General features: G+C 32.1%; 1 protein-coding gene across 1 annotated transcript in view; it reads right to left on the bottom strand.

Annotated features, from left to right (window-relative positions):
- Positions 1-243: 243 nt before the first annotated feature.
- Positions 244-16,743, bottom strand: part of LOC136034845 (hemolymph clottable protein-like) — a 55,743-nt gene continuing 39,243 nt past the window's right edge. The window contains exons 25-33 of the mRNA XM_065716306.1: positions 14,695-14,950; positions 13,033-13,321; positions 11,869-12,070; positions 10,284-10,424; positions 7,958-8,240; positions 5,637-6,016; positions 3,383-3,651; positions 1,852-2,011; positions 244-632 (exon numbers count right to left, since the gene is read on the bottom strand). Coding sequence (XP_065572378.1) covers positions 489-632; positions 1,852-2,011; positions 3,383-3,651; positions 5,637-6,016; positions 7,958-8,240; positions 10,284-10,424; positions 11,869-12,070; positions 13,033-13,321; positions 14,695-14,950 — 2,124 coding nt within the window. The 3' untranslated portion in view covers positions 244-488. The remainder of the gene's footprint in view (positions 633-1,851; positions 2,012-3,382; positions 3,652-5,636; positions 6,017-7,957; positions 8,241-10,283; positions 10,425-11,868; positions 12,071-13,032; positions 13,322-14,694; positions 14,951-16,743) is intronic.

Below are 16,743 nucleotides of genomic sequence, written 5' to 3'. Positions count from 1 at the left end.
TATACTTTTTGAAATACGACTAGATATCTATATCGTCAAAAAAAAAGGTATCATTGGTTACCCACAGCCAAAGCTTAGTAAAATCATATTAGAATTATAAAATCTATTATCAACGTTCAGTAGAAAAAGGAATGCCAAAAGAGGGAAGAAAACGAAATACGATTTTGTCGAAGCTAGAAAAATTTAGATACTAGGTTTTGGCTGAGAACGGCTGAATAGCTACCGAAAATATATAGTCATTGCTTTTAAAACTAACATTTTTATTTTTTCCTTCTGCAAAGTGCTAACAAAAATATGTCTATTGGCGTGCCATCTATTTACAACGTGATTTATCTGGCCAGGTTTACACAACAGGTCACAAACTATCAGCCTTAAATAATGCACTCATCCAACTCCGAACAGTCTGACTTCGACTCTGATTCATCTTTCCACTAATAAACTACTACTTGACTACGAACTATTCTTGGACTACATGACTACGGATTCAATTAAGCCTCAACGCAGCTGGTGGGGATGACAAACACTTCGTTAGAATGAGCCTCTCGATCCCGAAGTTCACTCAAGGGTCGAGTGAAAAGCTCTTCAGAAAGTTTTTCTGAAAGTCGTCCCTTTTGGAGACAATGGAGACCAACCTAGAAGAAAACACAGTGTCAAATGAAACCGAAAATACATTAATAAAAAAATAAAATTAAAGTATTATGTATAAATAAAAGCAAAAGAAAATAAACACAATTGAAAAAAAAAGAACTTGAGAAGGCTTCTAAAAAGTTTGTTCATCTCGGATTGTCATAATATGTCATTTTCCTATAATTATAACTTAGGCTGCCAAAACAAAGATGAAGAGGAGGATTACTTGGTTCCTTTCTTCTATACTGTGGGCAAGCCTGGATTTAGCAATAGGCCCACTAAGCCTGGGCCTAGGGGCGCAATAAATCGTCACTTTCTTCACAAAAACTGGACTGATATCATTTACCGTCAAAAGTACATCCGCTGCCACGCTGCATAGTCATACAAAAGTGATTTTAAAACAACACAGGAATTCGGTGTCAACTTACATACTGTCAGATTTCTCCCAAGAATGGCAGCTGAGAGTTCGGTATCCGCTTTCTCTTTCATTACTTTTAGCTCATCAGTTACGTTCTTTTCAGTGCTTCCACTATCCTCAAATATTCCAGGACTTCCCCGAAAATCTCGCAAAAACGGAGCAGCAAAAATGCTTGGGCATAGGAGTGTCAAAGCTTCGAATTCGGCCCTGACTGGAGGTCGCTATAGGAGGATATAGATTTTATTAATGCTTTTTGGAAGCTTGAAGACCTTCCCTATTTTTTCAGTTCTCAATTCAAGCCAATTTTCTCAGTGAAGACCACGAATGCCATTTAACAGCTATCATGTTGACTAGAATGACATCTATGATTATTAATTCAAATCTGGACAAAATAATGCTTTCTTTTTCGTCACCACCTTTATAACGTGGTTGCTTTCAAGTGTAGAAATTTTAGTGGAATTTCGACAACTATATAACTCTGTATGTGTTTCTTTTTATGTTAACCATTCATATATATGCTTTCCACACTGGTTCCATAAAGCTAACGAGTTTTATATATCTTGTTCCCTGTTTTTTTTTTTTAATAAATTAATTTTCTTTCTAATAACAATATCCTCTTCAAAGTTCCTTGTATGCATAAATTTGTATTTAGAAAAACCCCTTCACAAACACTCGGCAAAAGTGAAAATACATAAAATATATTAATCTGAAAATTAAAGACAGAATATAAAATTCTTTGAAAATCAAACCAATCCCTTTAATGGTTTCCTGAAAGCTTAAAACAACAAAAATATGTTTTTACTTACTCGTTTCTCAATGGTGTTTACAGCTCTACATCCAGATCGACACTCGGGTAAAGTGACGGTAGTGAAGCATTTTGTTCCAGCTCGGGTTGCAGCCCTGTTTCTAAATGTCATACACCCGCTTGATCCTCCCATTCTGGATGCCGAGGTTAAGAGAGGACTTCTAGAAATACAAGGTGTAAACATTTCGGCAGAGAGGGCGATATCTAATCTCATTGATTTTATACCTATAGGGCCTAAGTTATGCATTAAAAATTCGTAGAAAACAGTTTTTGCGATGAATAAACACTACGTCAAAGAGTATAGGCAACTTATAAGAGTGAAAACCGATGCTAGTGTAAAAAAATCATCAACGTCATCTAGTTTTTGGCGTTACTTTTTTCCAGAAGTGAGACCTGACACTTATACAATGTTATAAGCTAACAGTTATATAGCTAATTTTGCCTTCATATTACACAGAAAATGCTGAAAACACCAAACGCTGGATGTGATCGTTATTTATTTGTTGACACTAGGGCCAGTTTCAACTTTTGTCAGGTGCACTACACTCTAAAGGGTATATTAAATCATATATCATTTAGTTCGTGCTAAAAAGTAGCTTTTTCTAAATTACGTAGTCTTCTAAATCACACAGAAAAGAAGAAATAAAAGAAAAAAAAATCAAATCAGAGACACCTTTTAATGGTGAGTGGGGAGGGATCGAATAGTTTCTTCAGTCTACTGGTTCACAGAAAATTTGAGCAAATCTTAGCTAATAATTTTATCAACAAGAAAAGTATGTATTTTACGCAATTTATTATACTTTGCCTGATTTTTATGGTACGACATATTTAGAGTTAACAGGTGAAACAATTAGGTCGGCAGGAAATTATAACTGATTCATCTACGGATTTTAGGGTCAAATTTAGCTTCTTTAGGTGCTCGCTAAGGTACCGTTTATATTATGTGTGGTACAATGTTCATTACTTGGTAAAAATCGATCTTGGTTATTCAGGAAGTGATTTTGTGGAAAATTATTGTTATAGAAAACTGTGTTTCTGGAACGATGAAACAATTTACAATTGAGATTGATCCAAAAATGGTAAATTTTACTTCTACAGAGTTGAACACTAATTTTTATGACGAAAAGAAGAAAAAAGGAGAAAGCAAATCGTGATAACCCCGGATGTAAAGAAATCGGAAATTTAGAATAATTAAAAATTCTTGCAGTCCCAAATTTGACAGAATTCCTGTCGAAATTTATTTAATACAAATTTAAAAGTGAGTTTGAATGAATTTTCCAACCTACTTCGTCAATAAATTAGCCAAACCTCGCCTCAAATTTATTTTAAAATATATGACTTTCTGAAAATCTCCCAGACTAAATTCTTTAGAATAAATTTTGAGAAGATTCGAGTCACCAATCCGAAATATTTGTCCAGACATTCTCTAGATTGGTAGTTTAAGAAGAAATTGTTAGTCTAGATTTATTCTAAATAGGCAAATATTTTAATTTAATTCGCAAGGAAACAATCGTTTAACAAAAGAATCTTACCCAATTTTAACGCCATCTGTTTTGATAGTTCTAGCTAGTCCACTATACGGAACATTTCTAAGGCTCTGCTCTTCTTCTCGAATGGCCTCTTCTTGAACTTTTTCATATTCCATGGGGTTGCATTTTCGGGGGGATTTGAGCATGTAAGCAGCAACTAGATGACGTCCAGATGAGAGAGTGGTACCCCGTGGTCCTTCGAGATCACCAACAACTTCATTGTCACTATTACCACAGACACCACATACTTTTCCACGTAGCCAGCCAACACCCTAGGTAAAAGTTTAACTAAATAACGATTTTAAAATTTAAATATTCTTTTCTTGGGGTGTGGATATTTCGTCAGCTTTTAACTTATTTGCAGTTATATTTTTTTTCGATTTCTAGCAAAGCTTGATTTTGCAAATTTTTACTAGATGTTATTTGCAGAACTGATTCTAAAGCTCTTGGTTCAAAGTTGCATTTGCAGAAAAAAAAATGATCATGTTAAAATTAATATAAGAAATCAATTAGAATTGCACTTAAATTAATAAGATGATTTCCTTTCGTAAAATTTGGTAGAATATACATTAGAAGTAAACGTTTTCTTCAAGATTCTTTGAAGAGTTTTTTTTTCTGAAATTAAAAAAATAGAATAGTTATCAGTTTGTTTAGAAGATCATCGTTGATCTCACGCAAAGATTGAGTACCTATCGAGCTAAACCTGCATAACTGAGCGAATTTTATGCCTAAAAATCATTCTGCGGGCCTCAGCGTCAGCTGAAAGTTTCAAAGACAAAGGACCCATTAGCAATTTCTCCCAAGGACTAGCCACCATCCAGAACTATTTAGAATCTGTAGTTTGAGTAAGAAATTTGATTTAACAGACATTGAAATTCCATGTCACTTGTGTTCACAAGATTTTCAATCAAAATGAGTAGCACCACAGGGAACTACCAAAGCTGTCAAATTGTTCAAATAATATTTCCTTTGAGCTGATTTATAACATTTTTCTAACAGGTATTCTAGCACTTCTTTAAGGACTACCCTTTTCTGAGCTTCAAAAATAAGATTCTGCTCTATTTAATCGGAAAGATAAAATTTGCTTTTTCTAATGACATGAGTTTCATTTGATCTGATTATACATATATCTGGCATAACAAGGAAGAAGTTAAATGGGCATCTCCAGAAAAGTAGATTTTGGCTTTTAGTTTTCCATCTTGATTTGCATATCTTTTCCAAGCTCTACAAGCTATGACAAGACCGCCCAGTTAATTCTAAATAGTTTGGCCACACAGACTAAAATTTTTTATACTGGATGAGATAGGACGATCCTTCAAACCACCAATAAAATGTTTTAAAAGGTTAGAAAACAACCAATAAAATGTGAAATTTCGGGTATAATTTTTTTTAATCCTTTTTTTACCTTTTTTACTCCTAAGAATTCCAATAAAAGCAGAAATAACAATTGCACGACTGGCAAACCACCGTGGTTTCGCTTTTAGATTCCTAAATTATAATTATATTTAAATTATGATTAAATTATATTTAAATTATATTGAATTATAATTAAAGTGTAATTAAATTATAAATTGTAATTAAATTATAATATTCACCTATTACTACACATACACAGAGACACTGAAAAATGGCGGAAATTAGACAAAATTTACAAATAATTTAGGCTCAAGTTCGTTTTTTTCATTCTTGTATTGAGCTGCTTATGCTGCAATGTAATCCTAAGAAAAAAATATTTGAACTTCGAATAATTAATATTAGGAATAATTTCCATTGATGACTTGGTGTATGGTGGAGGGTTATCAATCAATGAGTTTAAAAAAAAATATGTTTCACATTAATGAAGATATTCTACAGTAGATTTGGATATTAACGTCACTGATAGATCAGGAAATCTTTACTTAATTAGTTTTTAATTCAGATCTCATATATTATTTGTCGTGTAGGGTTTATTGTTTTCTTTACTATATTTAGTAGCCAAAATCTGACTAATTTTATCGTATGGATAGAAATTACTAATCAGTATTTACTATTGCGAAACACCTTTTTTTATTAAATTTAATTAAATACTTCTAAAAATCAACTTTTAAAATTATATCAAGACTAGTTGACAATAGTTGTTTACAAAAACATAAAATTGAAATGAGTGTGGTAAATATTAGTAAAAACTTATAGTAATAATGTTAGCTGGTAACTACCACACACATAAAAAACGAATTCAAAGGAGAAATAAAAAGAAATGAAAAATAAGACGACCTACCCAAACAAGAATCTTGGAAGGACTAACAGAAATCTTAATATTAAGCTTCTGTCCTAAACATTCAATAAAACCATCTCTTGTCTTTTTCATCGAGATCATTGGCAAGCCATATTCGTCTTTGACAATAACCCACTTATCTTCTGCAACAGTGTATTCCTGTCCATTGACAACCACCTTGTGTGTGGATGGATCCACAACAATTCTGTCGTTTTGGGTAATAATTGTGGCAATTTTGGTTCCGGCTTCTTCTCTACCTAAGAGAGCCACATGGTTGCGTCCCGAGCAGTCTTTTGCGATGACGTGGTCGCAGTCAGAAAGAGGGGCGTCAAAGATGACGTTGTCAAATGTGGAAACCTTAGTGTTTTCAACGGCACATATACCTAAAGAGAAAAAATAATAATAGAATTAACTGATGCAGCTTAAAAGGACCCTAAAGACGTACTAAGAACAATCTGATAGGTAAGTGAATATACATATTCGTATCTCTAGCAGTAATGAGGGCCACAGTAGGCCTGTTGGCACAAATGACAAAATTGGCACGATTGCAAGGCTTTGGGCCATAACAAAATAAAATAAATCCCTTTTACGCTTAGTGGAAGGGGGTTTTGGATATTAGCTTGGGGATTAAACTTAAAAATTTAGAATGAAGACTAGGGTTGTGGTTTTAAACATACTAAACTAAATTTAAATCTATTTGCAGATTTTTTTTTATTAAAACCAGAGATGATACCAGAAATTAAAATTAGCTTTTCTCTATATCGTAGTTCAATGGATTTTTGGTTGTTTGGGTTCATAATTATAAATATATGCTGTCAATTCAATTTCAGCTTATTTACAACTATACAAAGATAATACATTCTAATAAATGAAGATATAGCAGAAAATTGAAGGGTTGCTATTGTTTACTATTTTACCACCTTATTTTGATTTTCGAAACAGCTAGTCATCTAGACCTTGAACTCTGGCTCCCTAAGCCTTTTAAAAAGAAGTACAATATTATACGGAGACAAAAAACGAAAAAGTGAATTTATCCTACTAAGCTTGAGTGCCGTGATTCCCAAAATGGGGCACACGCCTCATCGGTGGGGCATGAGAATATTTCAGTGGGTCATGGGCAAGACGTACAGCCTTCGAATGGTAATACTCTAGAGCCTTAGTTTAAAAAACTAAATTTTTCATGTAGATGACGTCACATTCACATGCATTTAAAGATCAAAACAGATACATGATAGTGTTGTAACAACGTCATGCGTTGTATGAAAGGTGTTGTATACAGACACAAATTTTCATTCGCATAAAACACAGCAAGAAAACGACTCGAAAAAAGATACCAAGTTAATGGTAAAACACCGCTTTACAATTTTATCCAAAACCTTATATGGTAAAAACAGGGAAACGCCAAAATAAATCCATAGCAGAGAATTTTAATGGTACTGTTAAATTGAAATTTCGTATTAAAACAACGTTGCTCAAAGCGGAAAGGTTTCATATATTTCTATATTTATATAAATATAAATATATATTATAATTTATATTTATAATATATTTATAATTATAAATATATTTATAATTTATAAATATAAATTATATTTCCATATAAAAAATAGAATATAGAACTTTCTATATTTCCAATAAAGTGATTAGTAATAATCTCAACCAAGTTGCCAATTTTGGGAGGGGGACGATTACCCCCAAAATTTTGAGAAATACCCTGTCTTTATGTTTTCATTGACTAAAACCAAAACTACCCCCTCCCCTCGGTTTTGAAAAAAATATCTTTTTATCCTAGGGCTTTCGATTTAAAAAATCGAAGATGTGCTTTAACCTTCCCAAAATTTTCCTGAATTGACATTACTGAATCTCAATCTAAAAGCTAGGAATTTAATAATTATTTTAATATTAATGCTACTGCTAATTCAATACAACATCAATCTGTCTGATGCCGAAACTGCCTCGCAGCTTTCCTCACCCCAACCTATTCATAACATTAATCTTTACGCCCTTCCAGGAAGTCCTGACTTCCTTTCTTACGAAATCTACCTATCCTTTGGGGCCGTCCTGCTTTTCGTATGGCCCAAAATAAACGGTTAAGTGAAACAGCAACGCAGTCTCCCTCGCCCCGACCTATTCAAAACATTAATCTTTACTCCCTCTCATAAAGCTTTAACTTCCTTTCTGACGAAATCTTCCTGTCCTATTTCAGGCCGTCCTGCTTTTCGTTAGGCCCAAAATTAACAGCCGAAAAGCACATGTTCCGTACACATTTTGGCAAAATACGTGCAAATACTTCAAAAGACTAAGAGGAATGAAAAATTACTTACTGACAGTGTCCATATGGTTAGCAATAAACGGCAGTCTAACATTAACTGGTACAAGGGTCTTCACAACGGGTCCAACAGGAACGCCTGTGAAAAATATATTCGAATTTTGTTTGAAAATCTTCAGGCTCATGGTTTCTTCTGCCTCAGGTTGTGCTCTAAACACAAGTTTTACCTTGTTCTTAGGGTTTTTGACATCAACGCTGTCACGTGACATATATCTACCACCAATATAGGTTAGGTAGTCTTGTATCTTATGGCTTGTATTGGCAATGAAATCTGGCACCTGAAATAAGAATTTGATTGATTGGCAATAAGAATAAGATTAGATTGGCAAAAAATAAAAATTCTTGAACTATTAGATTGATTGGCAATAATTATAAGAATAAGAATTAGATTGGCAAAAAATAAAAATTCTTGAGCTATACAGAATAAAACTCTTTAACTATTAGATTGATTAGCAATTATTATGAGAATAAGAATTAGATTGGCAAAAAATAAAAATTCTTGAGCTATACAAAATAAAATTCTTGAACTATTAGATTGATTGGCAATAATTATAAGAATAAGAATTAGATTGGCAAAAAATAAAAATTCTTGAACTATTAGATTGATTGGCAATAATTATAAGAATAAGAATTAGATTGGCAAAAAATAAAAATTCTTGAACTATACACAAAATATAGGATTTGCTCCATTTTAAGCTTTATAAACCAAGCAATGGAGAAAATTGAAAAGAAGGTATGTCTGCATCGCCGGTTTTGAATACAATGTACCAATCATTTAGTAAAGTAATAATTCTTTTGTATATATTTTTTTTTTACTAGATCTGTAAGATAATATACAGATTTTCTAGTTAGAATACTTTTTTTCTGTTTGCTATTTTTTTAAAATGGAACATTTGTTCCAGTGAATTTAGTTCAGAGTTAGCCATATTGGCTTTTAGACTACTTAGTGTTCAATTTCATTTTTCTTCATTTTAGATTTTTTTTTTCGTTTTTAGATAGTCTAATTTTCAAAAAGAATAAAAGAAAAAATCAGGGAAAACCAATAAAATAAAAGAATAAAAGAAAAAATCAAGAGAAAAACCAATCAGAGAAAGTGCGAAACAAAAAAAGTATTTTGTAAGGCATCCAAATTTAGAACTATTATGAAACTAAAGGCTAAGTATTTAACATAGTCAGATAGGGAGTCAGTTCTCCGTGTTACAAAGAAAATAAGTAGCTATCCAGCGAAAGCTCTAAGAATAGTTTTTCCGGTGTTGTCACGCGAATAAATTTCGGCTACTAGAATAACTTTTCTTTGAAAAAACATAATACAGATAATAATTCTGAAAACTATTCCTCTACACATCGCTCGTTTTAAGGAATTTAAATTTTATTTTTTTAAAGACAATATAATCGATCAAGTACTTTGACACTAAAGCTTTAGATTTCAAAACTAAAACAAGAATTTCAATGCTGAATAGCTCACATTAAACCGAAAACAGAAGGAGAACTAAGGAAAATCCTTAGCCTCTCCAGTGATTTCATACAAATTACTTTAAATAGAATGCAGTACAAAAGGTAATTGATAAAAAGACTTATATTAATTTTTAGTATTGTACATTGAAAACATTAAATTACTACAAAGTACAGCTTGTTAAAGGCTTGTCTATGCAGCAACAATAAAGAGAGACTTGTAAAAAATCTGCAAACACAGGGAACTTTATTAGATTAAAACCACAGATCAAGATTGCAATTGTATTAGGTTCGGATATATCTGAGACAAAAACTCCCACTAGAAAAACTATATTATTAAAATTCAGGAAATAAAAATGACTAATTGACAATATGATAAAATGGCGATTATAAAGGCGCATATTTATTATAAAGCTACTTTATAACTGTAGACACAAATGAATGAATATTTCTTCCAAAATGTCAAGATGAGTTTCAAATAAAACGTACATCCTACAGAAACCAAATATAAAAACGAACAGGGAACATTTTCTATAGCTTTTAAAATTTAACAAATATAACCATCGAACGCCATCTTTATTGAATTTGAGTCCCAGGTCTAATTTTGCTGACAAGGAATTGGACTCATATTTTTATCTTTATCACATCCCGTAATATTACAGCAAAGTTAACTAATATTTTTTAAACTATTAAATTTATTTTTATGGGTATTTCCAACAATTTTAGCGGAAAATGACTTCATTGTCTCAAGTCCTGTCTTGGAGACGTTTCTGGCCTCCCCCTATTCTCAGGCTGTTATCTATACAAGCCTGGAGTAAAGAAATCAGGATTTCTTTGTTTCCAAAACCTTGAAAATTCGGACTACTTACATCAGAAATATCAATATCAAGTTCAAGTTCGTTCAGATCAGTGGCGAGGCGACGAGCTCTTTCACAAGCCTTTGAGCCAACCATCATGTCTACAATGCTCTCTTCTTTTTTACACTCTTCACTGGATGGCATCGATTGGATCTTAAAAATAAAAACAAACATATACGTGGTGATGAAACAGACATTGACAAATGAACAGCCACTGTGAGTAGTGTCGTTGCCTTAAATGCAGCAATGAAAGGCCCGTTTTTCATTTGACGGTTTATGGACCATACCACAAATGAATCGGCCAATTGAAAACCCTGTTTCCCTCTGCTGTGACAAAAAAAAACAACATTTCTCCGTATTTAATGATTAGCTTTCCGTAAACTCTGTAAAATGTCACATCAAAACAGGAATGAAGATCCAATTATACTTTTCATTACTAAAGCCAGATAAATTAACTAAAAATGTGATAATTAAACTAAAAAGTCAGAGCAATCCACTTTTTCAATAGGGGGAACCAATAACTCAAATAATAGAAATTAAGATTAGTTAATCAATGCAGGAAATTTTGCAGAGTTAAATTAATAAGTTATTAAAATAGACAATAACTTTTCCATAAAAGGAACTTGAAACGAGTTACAACTAAAAGTATGGAATAAAAACCATGAAAATCCAATGATGAAGCCAATTGGTTTGGCTCTATTGGTTAATTGGCCAATTGGTTAGAGTAAAATTTCACAGGTCCAATTGGTTTTTCATCCAGTTTCCATAGCTACTTCCGTCGTTCGTCTAAAATCTAGCGACTAAATTTTTATGTAAATACTATTCTTTATACGTGAGTGTTACTTCAATCCTTTTTTTTTTTGGTTGGATTTTATATTAATATTCTTCATCAGTACCGAGGATGGACCTCTTACATGAAATATTTGCTATATTTCCATTATACTAATCTTAGATAACAAACTGGTTGATTTTTATTCCCCTTCTAGTTCCGATTTCCCTCCTTTCGCCTCTCGTTTCATTGCTATTTCGTGAGCTTTTCTTAAGATTATCATATCCTAAAAAGAAAAGCGTAAACAAACTTTGATAAAACCGCATCAAAACATTTGTTTATACGCTTTTTTGCTACTTTTTTACTAGTCAAACAAAATTTCGAGGAGGGGGTTCAAAACCGGTAATACCTCTCCCCGCTTGAATACGGCCTTGAATACCAGGCTTTGTTGTTTTTTTTCAACCCTCAATCTCTTGGATTCTTCAATTTTTTTCATGAAATTTTAAATATTTGATGACATACATGGACCCAGAATAAAATAAGAGAGAAGAAGAGGAAATATAGAAGTGAAATGTGAAAATATGTCAAAGTAAAATTTTCAAGTAACCAAATTCTAAAATTAGACGTTTACGGCCTTTTTATAGCCTTAGTACAATTACGAGGGCTATTCAGATGGCTTCTCTATTTCCTTACAATGCAATAAAAAAGTAAAAATAAATAAATGCAGTAGAGCCGAAAGGAGACAGAGGTAAAATACAAAATGATAAAGTAAACAATATTACAAATTTTAAAAAGTAAGAGTCAAAAATAGGATAAAGAAAAAAATACCTCGCTTAAGAACTCTGGGCTTCTTGTAAGTTTACCATCAACATCAAGTACAATCTTGCTAGGCTTATCACAATTGCTTCCATATCCCATTTTAATGTCAATATTTGTATCGATATTTGTGCTCAAGTAATATTCCCTTTTCAAAGACTCAAGTTTTGGCCACTCAATCTCACTGTCAAAGCAGAATTTACTTCCACGACTCCTGGAAGAAAAGTAAGAAATTAGTCACGATTTACAAATGACGGTGCAAGAATATGGGAAAATAAGAAAAAAAGGTAATTCAAGTTCATCTATGTGAAATAAAACGTATATTATCTTTCATTGACAATCAGTGACACTGAAATGACAACCAAATAGAATGAGAAACTGATAAGAAAGGAAATTCAGATTCGTCTCTAAGAAATACCTATGGGCACGTCTTCCATTCATAATCAATGACACTCGAACGACAATCAAATAGTAAGGAAGATTCAGGTTCGTTTCTGGGAAATAACTATGGATATTGCCTTGTATTGACAATCAATGACACTCAAATAGTTTGTGATACCGATAAGAAAAGAAATTCAAGTTCGTCGTAGAGAAATAATAACTGGTATTATCTTGCATTGACAATCAATGACAATATAATGACATTCAAACAGCATAGAAAACTGATAAGACAAGAAAATTCAAGTTCGTTTCAGAGAAATAACTACGGATATTACCGTGTATTGGCAATCATTGACACTCGAATGACAATCAAATATTATTAGAAACTAATGAGAAAAGAAATTCAAGTTTGTCTCTGAGAAATAAAAAGGGACATCTTACACTGACAATCAATGAAAATCAAATGACAATCAGTTACTATTAGAAACTGTTAAGAAGAAATTCAAGTTCGTCTCTAGAAATAGCCATGGAAAAAGTACTAATTTAAAAAAACTACAGAAAAAAATATTTATATCTTTTTTTCTCATACTTTTGTAACTTAGGGCGAAGAAAACAAACTGCTTTTGCCAAAGGGCCCAACTTGCCCTTTCTTTATAGACTTTCTATTGAAACCAAAATTTAATATATTACAATCAAGATCATTAAAAAATGTTTCAAGCTCCGTAACGAAACGCTTTGCTGTCAGTAGCACCAGCAGTTTTTAAAACCCATAAGTACTAGTAAATAGATACTTACTTTCCAACTTCAAAGGCAAGTTTTTGCATATGACCCATAAAACTTTTGCCAACGCCAAGACATGCCTCAACCTTTTCGGACTGGGGTCCAAGGAGTTCAGCAGTGACATCAACAAAAGTGGCAACACCACCGCTGTATTTTTCAAACCAGGAAGTCAGCTTAATTTCTTTCTCTTCGTCTAATCGACCGAAAATCTTTGCAACAACACGACCTTTAGGTGTCTCAATAGGGCGTTGGCTTCCAGTTTTAACAACGGTGTTAGCCCCAACGTTTGTTGTTGATGCTCTTGCTGCAACGACGAAGTTTTATTATAAAAAAATAATTGCCAAAAACTAAATTATAATGGAAAACTTTTTCAAAAAAATGAATCTTATTGTTCTTTAAACTTTAATTCTTTTTTGAACAGAAAAGGATCTCCTTCTTCTTTGAACCAAAATTCCTTTTCTATCCAAATAAAAAAGGAAACAGAGCCATCTAAGGTAAATAAAAAGTAAAAATTCAATGGTTGAGATTGGTATAAGGTGCCAATATTGGTATATATTGGTATATAGCGTGAAAACTCGATAAATTATTCTTTCTTAAAGAAACAATAGATTATGCTTTAGCCATATATAATTGTAAAGTGTCTGAATTTGTGCTTTTGTCCTCTGAAGGTTATTCAATAGATATTTTCTTTTTGCTAACAACAAAAATATCGAAGAGCCGTCCTCTAGTACATATGAAAATAATAAAAAATTGAATCGCATCTACAGACATGACTTTGACACACTTAAATACGAATAAAATACAAATAAATTCCAGTTCATCGCGGCTAACATTAATTCTTATTTGCTTTTTGCTTCATATCCTTGCTGACAATACAATTTAATCATAACTACTACTAACTCAATAAATATATTTTTAAGACAACTCTTGACTTATAAGCTTGAAAAACCAGAACTCTTTTAATGAAAAACTAATAACATTATCTGTGATATACAACAGTTTTATTTTAGATAGTATATTATTTTAGGATGAAAAAGGCAACTCCAGAGCCAAGCATTCACGCAGTATCTTATATTTGAGATGGTTCTTTAAAACTCCAAAAAAAGAAAGGAGGGAATTATATGGAAACTATCTAGCCTGTAAATTCACGAAATTAATATTTTGAAATTTCAATTAATTGCCAGAAACGTCTTATAATCGTATGTGGTAGTTTTGCTTTACTACATTTCTAAAATACAAGATTAGCTACAAACTATAAATAAGAAATGGATAAAATTAAGGATTAAAACTGATGGATTGAAAATAAGAGTATGCAGAATTAATTTTTTTTTTAGTGAATTATAAAGCTAACTAGAAGCGGAGCTAGTCAAACAAAAGGTATAAAACATAAAACCGACCGATTATATTTGTGTTATGAGAAATTGTCGCTCCAGCTCCCCATATTATAAAGTCACACAATTTTTTCCGAGGTAAATATTAGTGACTGGCAGGCAGCTATGGACACATACCAATTATATAAGTAGAATCAATGAAATGTTTGAGTCCTCTCAGTTTTGATGGCCCCCCAAAGAAATTTACAGAACTTAATCTACACAATGGTGCTAAAATATAATAAACTATAAATATAAATATAAAATATAATAAAATATAATAAATTAGGTGATAATATTAACTTACATAAATCTACTTTGAAGCGTACTCCATGAGTTTCAGATGAGGCACTATCAAATACAACCTTGGTCTCTTGCATACGAATATCTTTGGGCAGAATCCAGTTGACAACCTTCCCTTCTTTGATGTCAGCCAAGAAATTTATTATGTTTGGCATTCTTTGGAAGCCAGAGACATCTGATCTGTGCTTCATAAAAACATTGAATCCAAGGGATGATTTCCCGGACGTGGCACTGGATGTTTGCATAATGGGAACGGTAACCTGACAAAGTAAATTAACAGTAAGAATTTCATTTTTCTGCTTCATTTTATTGAAATGGCAGGTATTTCTAGAGACTTCATTTATGTCATACATAACTATCTTCTAACTTTCTTCTTATATAGTTCAATGATGCTTGCTTCACAAAACAAAAGCCTTACCTACGGGTTAAGATTCAGAATTTTTTCTCTCGTGAAAGAGAAAGATTTGCAGGGATTCTGCCCAATTTTTATCTTCTACATAACTTTTTTTTAACTTTAATTAGTCTAATTTTCATATAATTAAGTCTGTTACCAACTTGCATTTTACTCTTTTCTGGGCACTTTCAATTTTTTATTTTGTTATTCAATTCCTGTTTTTAAATCTTCCACTTCTTATCTCATCTAATTTTCCGTTATAATAACATTTGGTCACACATTTACTTTTGTATTTCTATACTTCTTACCCTTATTTCTTATTCTATGAAGTCTATTTTCATAAAAAGACAAAGAAGTGCTCTGCTACAACTGGAAATAACTAATAAATAAATTAATACAATAAACTAATAATAAACTGGCACAACTCCTTTTTGTCAGCTCCCATTTTGTTTTTTCCTCCCACAAATTCTCGTTTCAAATCCTTCCCACTTTACACCTCGTCTACTATTCCCTTCTTATAGCCTTTGTCACACATTTCCTTTTGTATTTCTATTCTTCTCAGTCTTGTTTTCTATTCAGTTTCATCTTCAAAAGAAAGACAAAACGTGCACTGATATAAATAAATAATGAATAATTTTGTTTCGTGTTTTATTTTATCACGTTTGATTCCATTTATAGCCACTTCTGGGCTGCTATAAATAAGAGTTTCCAGATACCAGGTATAAAGTGGTACGGTTATCACAGCAAAAAGGCGTAAAAAATCTTTTTCTAAGCCTTAAATTTCTCGTAATAAGGGAAATAGTACTTGTTTTGTAAACCATTTCGTTCTGCCTTCCATAAAATATCTAACTTTTAAATAGCCCACGCCTTTTCCTTTTGACAGTAAACCAAATAAGTGTCCCAGTTCTCTTTTTACCTGACCCTTCCATTCTGTCCCTTCCCTCCTTTCTCTCCTTTCACTTCCCCTTCTTTTTTTATAGTGCCTATCAAAGTATTAATTTCCCAGTACATATATCTTGGAGGAGAGGAATTCCCTCTTTCTAACGACAAAGATACATATTTTCCTCAATTTTTTACGTAATACCTTAAATTAGGTACTTTTTTCTTAGGCTAAACTTTTATTTGTTCGTCACAGTTGTGTCTTAAAAAAAATACCTAATTTAATGTTTTACGTCATATATATGGGGAAATGTAACCGATCATGTATATAACTTTAAACATGACAATATTTCTTTTGCAATGGGAGGAAAAAGAAGTTTGTACTACTCTTATTAGAAATTCAACTTACGTTTATTCAGTATTAAAGAAGAATATTTACCACTCAAGACTTTGAATGAACCCTGTTAATGAACTCTCTCAGACAGGTCTAATGAATGAACTATAAACTATTTGTGACACAAAAGTAGTTATTTTGTTCTATTTAAATACACTTGTTTTAATTGTAATACTTTAGTTTTTCTGCTGATGACTTTTACTGGTATATGTGATCGAAATATCCAGGTTTTCAGTTTTCACTGTCCAATAAAAGGACTTATCCCCATTTGAACTTTTATTTTTTCTAAATTTACCTTTAATTTTTCATAAGGCTAATCCTTTTTTATACAGGTGCTTTTCTTTTAGCTATCTTTTTTCCGTAAGAAGGAAGAAAATGACAAATAT

Source organism: Artemia franciscana, chromosome 13 (genome assembly GCF_032884065.1).
Source record: "Artemia franciscana chromosome 13, ASM3288406v1, whole genome shotgun sequence".
Classification (NCBI taxonomy): domain Eukaryota; kingdom Metazoa; phylum Arthropoda; class Branchiopoda; order Anostraca; family Artemiidae; genus Artemia; species Artemia franciscana.
The sequence above is the reverse complement of the archived record's forward strand: the minus strand, read 5'-3'. Positions and strand labels throughout refer to the sequence as shown.